The sequence below is a fragment of the Neolamprologus multifasciatus genome, chromosome 8, assembly GCF_963576455.1.
Source record: "Neolamprologus multifasciatus chromosome 8, fNeoMul1.2, whole genome shotgun sequence".
In the NCBI taxonomy this organism is placed as follows: domain Eukaryota; kingdom Metazoa; phylum Chordata; class Actinopteri; order Cichliformes; family Cichlidae; genus Neolamprologus; species Neolamprologus multifasciatus.
In genome coordinates, this window is record NC_140446.1 from 19,669,092 (window position 1) to 19,680,528 (window position 11,437).

General features: G+C 39.5%; 2 protein-coding genes across 2 annotated transcripts; both read left to right on the forward strand.

Moving 5' to 3' along the window:
- Window positions 1-104: 104 nt before the first annotated feature.
- On the forward strand, window positions 105-3,018 carry birc5a (baculoviral IAP repeat containing 5a). The gene is made up of 4 exons (XM_085170692.1): window positions 105-338; window positions 1,756-1,865; window positions 2,405-2,522; window positions 2,701-3,018. The coding sequence occupies exons 1-4, from the start codon at window positions 231-233 to the stop codon at window positions 2,791-2,793; spliced, it is 429 nt and encodes a 142-aa protein (XP_085026818.1). The 5' UTR covers window positions 105-230; the 3' UTR covers window positions 2,794-3,018.
- A 131-nt stretch (window positions 3,019-3,149) lies between these two features.
- tmem235b (transmembrane protein 235b) lies at window positions 3,150-11,337 on the forward strand. Its single transcript, XM_085170691.1, has 4 exons — window positions 3,150-3,742; window positions 3,832-3,912; window positions 4,006-4,143; window positions 10,714-11,337. The coding sequence occupies exons 1-4, from the start codon at window positions 3,565-3,567 to the stop codon at window positions 10,941-10,943; spliced, it is 627 nt and encodes a 208-aa protein (XP_085026817.1). The 5' UTR covers window positions 3,150-3,564; the 3' UTR covers window positions 10,944-11,337.
- Window positions 11,338-11,437: the final 100 nt, after the last annotated feature.

Sequence of the window (11,437 nt, forward strand, 5' to 3'; positions counted from 1 at the left end):
TAAAGCTGAGTCAAACTTTAAACGTAGTTTGAGCGCATTTGTCTAATAAATTTCCTTATTTTTTTCTCTCGGTCAAGAACACATGGTGGCGCTCTTGTGCTCATACGATTAACTAATATACACACGAAGAAGATGGGCGACCAATCAAAACAGCCGAATTGAAGTGTCGTCGAAATTTGAAAAGGCTCTGTAGTTTAGCACACGGGTTCGTGCGACAGCAATTAAATACAATGGATCCATACAACGAGGAAAACATCAAAATGTATTTTTTTGAGAATAGGATAAAAACTTATGAGGGGTGGCCATTCGACGAAGACTGCAAGTGCACGCCGGAAAACGTGAGTTAACGTTTAAGCTGATGTTGGAAACGGTGAGCGACGCCTTACTGTTGACATGCTAACAGTACAACAGCAGCTGGCGTGAAAGCAAAAAGAAAAGCAGCTCAGATGAAATACAATCTAGCTAAACTATGGTTTGGCTGTAGATTTAAATGTAATACAAATCTTCTGACTCCCCATCTGTATGCCTAAATACACACTTGTTTTGGCTCCTAGTGCCTAAACCTAAATGTACTCAATTTACGACAAATTCTCACATTTAACGCGCTGAAATCGACGCATTAACTGCAAGGATCTATTGTTTTCCTTGTTGATTCATCCGAGTTTTTTTTTTTTCCAAATTAAAACTGCTTAAATATAAATAGTAATGGACGTGTACTGTCAATTTATTAGGTACAAGTTGCTACTATCGTGTTGGGCCCCCTTTTGCCTTCAAAGCTGTTTTAACTCTTCGTGGTACAGATTCAACCAAGTGCTGGAAACATTCAGAGATTTTGGTTCCTATTGACATGATAGCATATTTGTAGACTTCACATCCATGATGCATCCACCACATCCCAAAATCTCTCCACTGGATTGAGATCTGGTGACTGTGAAGGCCATTTGAGTACAGTGAACTCGCTGTCAAGATCAAAAAAACAGTTTTACGCAATTCAAGCCTTGTGACATGGTGGGTTAGCCTTTTGGATGTAGCCATCAGTGGTTCTAAAGCGCTGGACATTGACAGGAACAATAATCAGTTGCCTGTGGTGTTGCCTAAATGACGCTCAGTTGGTAGTAAAGGGCCCGAAGTCAGCCCAGAAGATATCCCACATACCTGAACTGTTGACAGGAGGCAGAAGGCTTCTATGTTGTTTATGCCAAATTCTGACACTGAGATCTGAATGCCACAACAGATACTGAGACTTTATAGCAGAGATTTTAATGAGCCTCTGCGAACTTCTTAGCTGACAGGAGAGGCACCCAGTGTGGTCTTCTGCTACTGGAGCCCATCTGCTTCAAGGTTCAATGTGTTGTGTGTTCAGAGATGCGCCTCTGCAAACTACATTTGTAATTAGTGGTTATTTGAGTTAATGCTGTTGTCAGTAGTTGTTGTTGTTGTCATTATTATTTGTGGTAGTAGTAGTGTTATGACAAAACAAATAGCTTCAAAAACACAAAATAATTCAAAAGGGCTAAAAAAACAAACCTAAATACAGTACAGTCTCAAAAGATTAATATAATGGAGTGTGGAGCTCAATATGATGTACAATAAAGAAAAAATAAAGTGAGTAATAAATATATTAAATGACTCATTTTAATTAAATAAACCCGAGTGTGAATGTATGTAACCCGAGTAACCCGAGTATGTGTGAAAAGCTGAATATGATGATTTTTTTATTTTCGTGCAACATGACATTTTCATTTATTCCTGCAGATGGCCAAAGCCGGCTTCATTCACACACCTTCAGAGAACAGCCCAGACATCGCCATGTGTTTCTTTTGCCTGAAAGAGCTGGAGGGCTGGGAGCCAGAGGATGACCCAGAGTAAGAGCACACATCACATTACTGGGCTCAGAAATAAAAAATAAACTGCCCAATAGTTGTTAATTTCTTTCATAAATTTAAGCCGTTCTTGTTTTTACAAGTTGTTAATGTCTCCAGCATGTCTTCAGTATTATTAAGCAAACTTCAAACATGTTGCCAAATTAGTGTCAAAGTTATTGCCAAGTGATTTTTGCTTTCAGCTCAGAACCATCTGTGCTCACCCTGGGTTATTTCCCCCTTTTTGGCTCACTCGTAATAAAAACACACTTGTGTCAGCGATCCGGTGACACAAGTGTTTGGTGAGGCTTAGTGATTTATTATTCTTTTGTTTTGTTTTGTTTTTTTCTTCCAGTAACAGCTGTTGACTCCTATAAGCCTTTCCTTTAATGTGCGAGAGTTTGCCTGTGACCCCTGGTCCCTCATTTTGACTCTTATTGTCATAATTAACAAGACTTGTGTTTCAGTGGCATTATTTAGGAGTCTTTGTGACTACATGCCCACAGCTCTTTACTTTCCCATCTATCTCTTGTTTTTGCCAGAAAGGAGCACAAGTCTCATTCGCCAGCCTGCCACTTCATTGCCCTGAAGAAAAAAGTGGAAGAGCTGACTGTGGAGGAATTCTACAGATTGCAGAAAGAGAGGCACAAGTTCATCAATGTACGTTCTTTATAGGAAGTCATGAATCTGTTGTCTTGTATAATAACAATTTATTAAATGTTTTTTTCGGATATGTCTGACGAGCGAACACTTTGCCGACTAGAATAATGTCTGCTAATTATTTCCATGACAACAAGGCCTTAATTACTGACCTGCAGTTGATCTCCTTTGCTCATAGAACAAATCTTGTAATGAGGCCGTCACCAAGTTTGAAGAGGCAGCCAAACTGAGGCGAGCAGACATCATCAAGACGGCCATGGGAGAAGAATGACACGGCGACAGATTCAGATGAATGACATGAGCTCTGTTTGTGTGTCTGAGAAAGATGGAGAGAATAATTGTAGCTGTCAGAATGATTGACTTGTTCCTCACCAAACTCATTTTCATGTTTCCTTTGTGTGCATTCATGTCATCTTTTTTTCACGTATTTGTGTTTATCTTTTAACACTTTCTTATGTAATCTGATATCCAATAAATATTTGATTCTGTAACATAATTATTTATGGTGTCTTTAATATAAATGTAGTCAGTTAGAGCAACATGAATCCTCCACTCAAAAGGTCTGGCTTTATTTATAATGTATTTAGATTTGATTATATTTATATAAGCCCTTGCATCTCTAGCTTTCTCCATACCACAGCTTGAAATTGAGGTTTGAGTGTTTTACTCAAATACAAATGAGTGCAGCCTCTTAACTCTCCGCTATTTGCTCCCTCCGTGTTTTGCGTAAACGTGTGTGTTTCAGTGTGAATCCGACTCCCTCCCAGACAGGAGCTGCTGCTGCTGCTCAGGCAGGTTTTTATCTCTTTGTTACTGTGTGATCATTCATTAATTGAAAACGGAAATTAATATCGATTCCCCTTAACAATTTGATTAGTCGATTGGAAAGATTTTAGGGGGGGATATTTTTTTCTGATTACTTAGCCGGCGGTGATGAGTGCGTAAAAGCACTCCAAAGCACACGCGACAGCAGAAGACCTCCGTTACGCATGAGCTGAAGCCACCGAGTTTCACGCGTGTCTCACACCTTAACCTGTCCAAGATGAAGGTATCTTTTGGCGCTTTCGTTATCGCAGCTGGCATCTGCGGGATGCTAAGCTTTGCCTTTTTGGCCACTTCCCTCGGCACCGATTATTGGTACATTATAGAAATGAATCCCATGAATGTCAGCGACTTTGAGAACATGAGCTCCCACTCGGGACTGTGGAGCATCAACGAAGGTAGGCTGCCACTTTTCTTAACTTTTGCCTCTAAATGCTGAGATCTAACCCTCCACCAACATCACCGTGTTGTTAAATGTGATATTCAGGTGGGAAGATGCACACGGGCTCTATCGACTCGTTCACAGTTGACTACTCCGAGGTCTCCGACACCGAGCTGCGCATGCTGAGTGAGTCCAGAAACACCACCAGCTTTTCTGCTAATAAACTTTCACTGTCAAAGCAGCTATAACTCCGCTGATGCTCCATCTGTTTCTACCCAGACATGCACAGTGCAATTGTGGTGATGCTTCCCCTCAGCCTGGTTCTGTTGCTCTTTGGAGGCATCTGTGGATTGGTCAGCTCCCTGGCTCGTAGCCCGATCCTCCTCACCGGCACGGCGTCGTACTTCTTCATCTGCAGTAAGTTCGGGTTCACTTTATTTACTCGGATCTATTTAACCTTAGACCCACTGCAGGGGCGAAGGTCGGTCCAGATGTCCAGCTCTGAGTATTGAATACGCGTGAGGTCAGCCGCTTTGTGAGGGCACTGCGGTGTGTGAAAACGGAAAACCCTTAGTTGCTAAGGGTTTTAGTGCATCCATTTACCCTCCATTCAATTCTGATCCATTAAAACACAATTGCCACAGGCCAGTGTGGCCAGTGAGCTTGAAAATGGAGCCCTCTATCCGAAAGAGACTGCGCAATCAATCACCCGAAACGTGTCCGTCTAACACTTTGTATTTTTTATACAGTCTGTAATTTCACATCGTGTTTATTGGGCATCTTTAAAGCCTCATGAGACCCGCACATGAGTCAGTTAGACCACAGAAGTATTACAAATACAGGTCATGATTCAAATCTATACTTTCAATGAGAATTTTATATTGCAGTTGTCATTATTTTCATAAACACTGTATTATGCAGTAAATTCGGGCTATAGAAATTCATTCATTCATACATGAAATGCATCGCATTTGGAATTAAGTAAAAACTACATGTAACCATATGTTGACGATGATACTGCTCTCCCCAAAAAATTATCTTTAAGCAAAACTTCACTGCAGAAATGTAAGATGTCTTAATAACGACACAGCATTACTTAGGGAATTGTTTTGATTGACTTGTGATTATTAACTCTGCAACATTTATTAATAATTAACTTCTGACAGGAGGGGAAAATATGAATTAGTGTTCTGTTATTAAGAAATTGCAGTAGTTTTGTAACAGCGTGTCTGTGTATCTGTATACAACCATGGCCATTTCATTAGGCACAAATTGCTAGTACTGCGTTGCACGTCATTATGCCTCCAGAGCACAGATTCAACAACGTGCTGGAAACATTTCTCTGAGATATTTGGTCCATATTAACATGACATCATCACAAAGTTGCTGCAGATTTGTTGGTTGCATTTCCATGATGAGACTCTCCTGTTCCACCACATCCCAAAGGTGCTCTATTGGATTGAGATCTGCTGACTGTAGAGGACATTTGAGTACAGTGAAGTCACTGTCATGTTTGAGGAAACAGTTTGAGATCATTTGAGCTTTGTGACATGATGCTTTATCCTGCTGGAAGCAGCCAATAGAAGATGGGTACACTGTGATCATGCCAAAAACAAAAAATGATCCAAACAACATTACACCAACAGCAGCCACCTGAACCACTGATACAGTCTCTGTAAATCTTGGAGATGGTTGTGAATGAAAATCCCAGCAGATCAGCAGTTTTCTGAACCAGCTGCTCTGGCAACAACAACTACGCCACATTCAAAGTGACTTAAATCACCTTTCTTCCTCTTTCTGATGCTCAGCTTGAACTTCAGCAGGTCGTCTTGACCATGTCTCCATGGAGTGTGCATCAGGTTGCTGTTACATGACCAGATAATTCGGTCTTCTCTGCTTACTGTGGGTCTTTTGCATCCTCTTCATCGGCCCCTCAATCAACCGACTCCTCCACTAACAAGCATTTGAAGAGGCTTACCTAACAAAACGGCCGATGACTGTATGAATTACACAGATTAAAGGTCAGGCTGCCTCTTTTAGCACACATCTTTCGATTTTGCTCCCCCAAACTACTGTTCCTGCTTCAAATTCAGCACATCGTAAATTTTAAAGCTTTATAATTCAACTTCAGTGGGTTTGCTGAAATGGATATGTTCTCATCGCATCATTAATCAGTGAGGACCGTTTGCCTCAAAAAGATGGCCAGAGTAAACCGGCATGTGTTAAGACACCCCAGTTGTGAAAGAGACAAACAAGACGAAGATAATATTCCAAATGTTGCAGCCGCCATGTAAAAGGTTTAACCTGGTTATCTGACCCAAATTCAGAACATGATCTGAGTAAGAATAACTTAGTTAGAGCTGAATTACTCATTTGACTTTTGAATTAAACAGTTACACACCAGAGAGCTGTTTCTTTTTGGTGTGTATTGAATCTGTGCTGGGCGATAACAGAAAAAACTGAAAAACTAAAAAACAGGAAACTGTAATAAAAGTGACATTCAGGTCACAACTAAAACAGAAAGTGTTAAGATGTCGTGTATCCTGCACCTACAGTGATTATTAGTTTAGTAGCTCAAAAAAGCTGTAAATGTGAAATAGTTAGATTACTGTTAATGCCATTCTCTTAATCTAGCTATTTCCAGTAATTAAGTTATGATAGACAAGAGTCTGCATAAACCTAGCGCCTGAGCTTCTGGATCTCTTGGGCGCTCTTCTGCCAACACCTTATGACCTCCATAAATGGGACCTTGTGATAGGCAAACACATACTTAAACAGACTCTTCATAGTCTCACTTTAACAAGCAGCACATGGTTAAGTGTGGAATAAAATAAAGTCTTGAATTAGATTGGAGTCATCTTGTGAACTTGTTGACTGTCTGACTTTTTAAAAGACCTCAGCCTCCGAGCCGGGCATTTCTTATGCTCTCTCGATTTTGCCGCTCTGCTCTGTCGTTGGGCACTCTGCTGCTCTTAGTTGTAAGCATTTAATTAACTTTTAATGTCGGAGTATTTTTAGAGTTAGCCCATTAGTAAGCGTGCAGTGCATTTATGAATACGATTGTAACGTAGTGCGATGAGGAAGACAACAAGAGTTTTGCTATATTACAGGATGAAGTCTTTAATTGTTCATTTGCACAACACAACCAAAACATTAAAATTACCAACGGCTAACATTGGTTATCTCAGTGCAGTGTTCTTCTGAGAAGCCTCGGGCCTTGGCATTCGTGCAGATGTTTACATTAACCACCCACTTTAACATTGTTCCCAGACTGAGCATACACACCCCCATGGCAACGGCGCTTCAGTGCTGGATACAAACCGTGTTTATGAGTAAATAACTATGAATGGCATTCTGTTGCTGTCTGATTTGCAGTGCCTGAATGTGACATTAAAACAAATGCTTCAGCAGCAGAAGAGGGGTTCAAAACAGAAACATTTCTGTAGTAAGTCGTGACCCACTCTTAATATTTTGCATCCAAGCATTCACACTTTCTTGTCATTTTTTAAAAAAGTGGTCGTGAGCAACAGTTCTTGAGGCTTTCTGAAGGCCTTTCAATGTTTTTCTTTGGACATTGACAGCTTTTTCACTCATTTTCAGTCCAATTCTCGTAACTTAAAAATTTCAGAGGAATGTTTTTTATTTGTTAAGCCACATAACGCTGATCTATGAATCATTCAAGCATAAAAACATACTTAACTGAGACAGTGTTGTGGCTACAAATAAACAACAATTAAACAAGGAACTTTTGTTCCAGTTTCTGTTAAATCTAGCTGAACCAATGAAAAATCGAGAAGGAAATGCAGTTTGTCAGGCATAAAGTGGTGTTTTTGTGATTCACAGAGAGATATTAGCTAAAAACTTGGCCTATCTCAGCGTGGTTTGCAGTGTGTCCTTAAAAAAGTCAAAAACTGGACAAGTGGAGGACAAAACAAGAAATGGCAGGTCTAAAAATTAAATAAACTGAAAATCATGTCATTAAAAAATGGGGGGAAATCCAGCAAAGACCTGACACAGGACCTGAGGTTTGTATCTGACCCTTGAGGGGGCGATCGTGGCTCGAGAGTTGGGAGTTCGCCTTGTAATCGGAAGGTTGCCCGGATTTTTTTGGAGGTCAGGATAGAGGTACAGCAGTGAGTGTCCATAGCCATCTGTAGAACATGATGGAGGGTCTGTCATGGTTTGGAGCTGCATTTCAGCTAGTCGTGTTCAGGATCTTTTTAAAACTGATGGAATTCTAAATGCAAAAATGTATCCTCAGATTTTGATCCACCATCTGGAAAACATCTTAATCAGAAATGGGTTCATTTTTCAGCATGACAATAATCCCAAACACCCCAGCAAATGTCAATAGTTTCCATGTGTTCATTCAATAAGTAGGCCTGAAACATTAATGAAACTTCTTAGTTCAGAAAGAGCTTTAAGGATCACTCCTAGAAGCCTTTCAAGGGGTAAAAAGCTGCTTAAGTGATTGTATCAAATATTGACTTTCATTTCAACTCATTAGAATTGCACCAACTCTGTTTTTGCTTTATTTACTGTGTTTCTATATGTCTTTGCAGATGTTTCGATACATCTCTGCAACTATTTTACCATTTTTGTAGCAATCTCTAAAGAAATGAAAAGTCCCTCAAGACTTTAGTAGCTGTTTATTTTCAATAAATCCCCCGATTTGTAAGATGGCAAATAAAAGTGGTTATTTGAGCAGATACTAGTGTTATTACGTAGGCACTCTCATTTTTGCACGATCAGTTGGTGAATATTTGGTCTAATGTCTGTGAAAAAAAAAAATTCAAGACAGTCTATTAATCTGTTAAGACATCAAACAAAAGAAGCGAACCAACTCGACATTAAGATGTCTATTCTAACTAAATCTAATCTAAACTTCAGTGACACTCACGTCCTGTTACAGGATATAATGAAAAGCGATAGTTTTTACACTGAATAAAATATATCTTTGATTTGATTTCTTTATTTCTATTTTTTTATTTATTCTTTTAGCTGTCTGCTCAATTATTAAAACTGATTACACACTTGATGAAAAATTATTCCATTACTTGACTTCCTTATCTCTGTTATGGTAAAAGTTGTCTTTCCTGTATTCATCAGTTCAATCATTTCCTGGCCGTCTCTCTATTTGTTTCTTGGCAAAGTACATAAAAATGAGGCGTCAGATGCAGTTTCCTCATCATATTCCTAGTTTGTTGCACCTTGGGGTGTAATTGTAATAAAATCTTTATTAGTCCCGCCCTGGGTAGCTTCATTTGCATCCCCTTAAAACCAGTAGCAAGCTGTCAGAATTAAAAGGGTTTCCAATAGCAACACTGTGGAACAGTGTGTGTGTGTGTGGGTGTGTGTGTGTCTCAGTCTAGTCTCTGATGAGTAGAATAACAGACAATCCATGCGTCAGTGCTGTTCCTGTGTCTCATAATATGAGATTCTGGGCAGCTTCATGAGTGGCTTGACGTTACCGTTCTCAGCTCTCAGCACAGAGCTCTGACTAGAACACATTTCCGCTTCAGAATTGCTGGAGTACGATGCCAGCTTGTGCAGGTGTTTGTTTCTAAAATGCTATCCTCCTCAACAGGGTGTATAATTTATTGCCACCTCTAAACCTGGAACCAAACTAATAGCAGATCCAAATAAGGATTTCCTTTATCTACAGGATGCAGGTTTGGTGAAAACTCTGAGTTTCTTAAACTTGAGATCGAGGAAAATGCAAAGCTTTCAGTTCCATAAAGAAAGCCAAAACATAGATCCCAGGTTATCTACTGAGCTAAAAGTCTGGGTTTAATCTGTCTCCTCTCCTCCTGCTACGTCTGAACTTTCTGTTTCATTTCCTAATTCATACAGTCGATATCACAGCACCTATTTGCTTTGCAGAGACTGAGATCTTTACAAGCACTGAAGTGTCAGTTAGATGTTAACATAACTTTTATAATAAGGGCAGAGAAATTGTGAATTTATTATCAGCTCAGAATAAAACTCATAAAACTAATCAGTATGATGATTTAGACAAAAAGACCTCTCAGTAATAATCAATCATTTTTCATGTCATAATTGGCCACACTGATGAAAACATTTTGTTGGAGAAAATGTTAAGTGAATGTGACACTAAATCTGGACAAAAAGTAACCACCCCTCATTCATCTAAGTTATTTTTTGCTTCTAAGAAGCAAAAAATGGTTTTGAGCAATCTTTTTCAAAACCACTTGAATGTAATTTGTTCCCATTACTTTAGTCGAACTACAAAAAAATGCCAACGATAACACTCTCTGACAGACATAAAATAGTATTTTTGCACAGACGAGGTGATTCTGAAAGAGCTATTAGCCAAAAATTCAGCATGTCTGAGAACGGTGTGTAGTGTTTCCAAAAATCTTGGGAAAATTGGACAAGTGGGGGACAAAAGAAGTAGTGTTAGGACTAAAAAACTATTTTCAGCTGATTCAATTTTCAATTCAATGCAGTTTTATTTATATATATACAAATCACAACAACACTTACCTCAAAGTATTTTATACTGTAATGTAAAGACCCTAAAATAATACAGAGAAAATGCCAACAATCAGACCCTCTATGAGCAAGCACATGGCAATAGTGGGAAGAAAAAACTCCCTTTAAACAGGAAGAAACTTTCAGCAGAACCAGGCTCAGGGAGGAGCAGTCAACTGCCACGACCAGTTGGGGGTGAGGGGAGGAAGACGGGACAAAATACACTCTGTGAAAGACAGTCAGAAATTAATAATAACTATAATGAATAGTATTGTATATAATAGAGTGGTGTAAAGCCACATAGCGTGAAAAGAGGTGAGAGAAGAAACACTTACTGCAGCAAGGGAAGCCCCCAGCAGCCAAAACAAAGGGAGGATTCAGAGTTCCCCGATCCAGCTCTAACTACTTTATATATACCAGTTTTGACTTCTTTGAATCTGAAGACCCTGAACTTACTTGCCTCTTCCTGTGTGTATATGTGTGAATCTCCAGGTCTGCTGACTATGTGCGGCGCCAGTCTCTACATCATTTACTCGAACCAGGCACTGGCTGAGACTGAGAGGCTGGTGGGTCAGGAGGGTCTGACCTACATTCACACGTCTTTCGGCTGGTCCTTCGGTCTAGCCTGGCTCTCCTACGGCCTGGAGCTCCTCACTGGAGTACTGTTGCTTACAGCTGCACAAATGGCCAAGCTCCAGCACACCAGTCCCATCATGGCCTAACATAATCAGTGCAGTGGGCCTGTGGTGTTCTAGATGAGAACTGAACTGTGTGTGAATACTAGAGAAAGGAAAGGACGACGATGCGGTGTGATTCTACCTTCACACAGACTCCAAAGGCTATCATAAAAATTGATGTGGAGCGAACTGTTTCATGGATCTATTTTCCTTGAGTTTGGGCAGTTCTGACTTTCTGACGATGAGGTCCAAGTAAGGAGGCGGATTTATACTGTCAATTACATTTGACCAATGACGCCCTCTTGTGGTGGGGGTTGAATTTGCACCTCATACACGGAGTGTATCTGTTGATCATACTGTTGTGCCAAACTAAACTGACAAGCTTTCAATTCAGTATAATATAATGTTTCTTTAACTTATCTCATATGAGTCGCTTTGTTTTATATATATATATATATATATATATATATATATATATATATATATATATATATATATATATATATATATATATATATATATATATATATATTTCTATT

Coding starts and splice junctions, on each gene's coding strand:
- birc5a (XM_085170692.1), top strand. CDS start 231: ATGGATCCATACAACGAGGAAAACATCAAAATGTATTTTTTTGAGAAT. Junction 1,866..2,404: donor GAGCCAGAGGATGACCCAGA/GTAAGAGCACAC, acceptor TGTTTTTGCCAG/AAAGGAGCACAAGTCTCATT. Junction 2,523..2,700: donor AGAGGCACAAGTTCATCAAT/GTACGTTCTTTA, acceptor CTTTGCTCATAG/AACAAATCTTGTAATGAGGC.
- tmem235b (XM_085170691.1), top strand. CDS start 3,565: ATGAAGGTATCTTTTGGCGCTTTCGTTATCGCAGCTGGCATCTGCGGG. Junction 3,743..3,831: donor ACTGTGGAGCATCAACGAAG/GTAGGCTGCCAC, acceptor TGTGATATTCAG/GTGGGAAGATGCACACGGGC. Junction 3,913..4,005: donor CACCGAGCTGCGCATGCTGA/GTGAGTCCAGAA, acceptor GTTTCTACCCAG/ACATGCACAGTGCAATTGTG.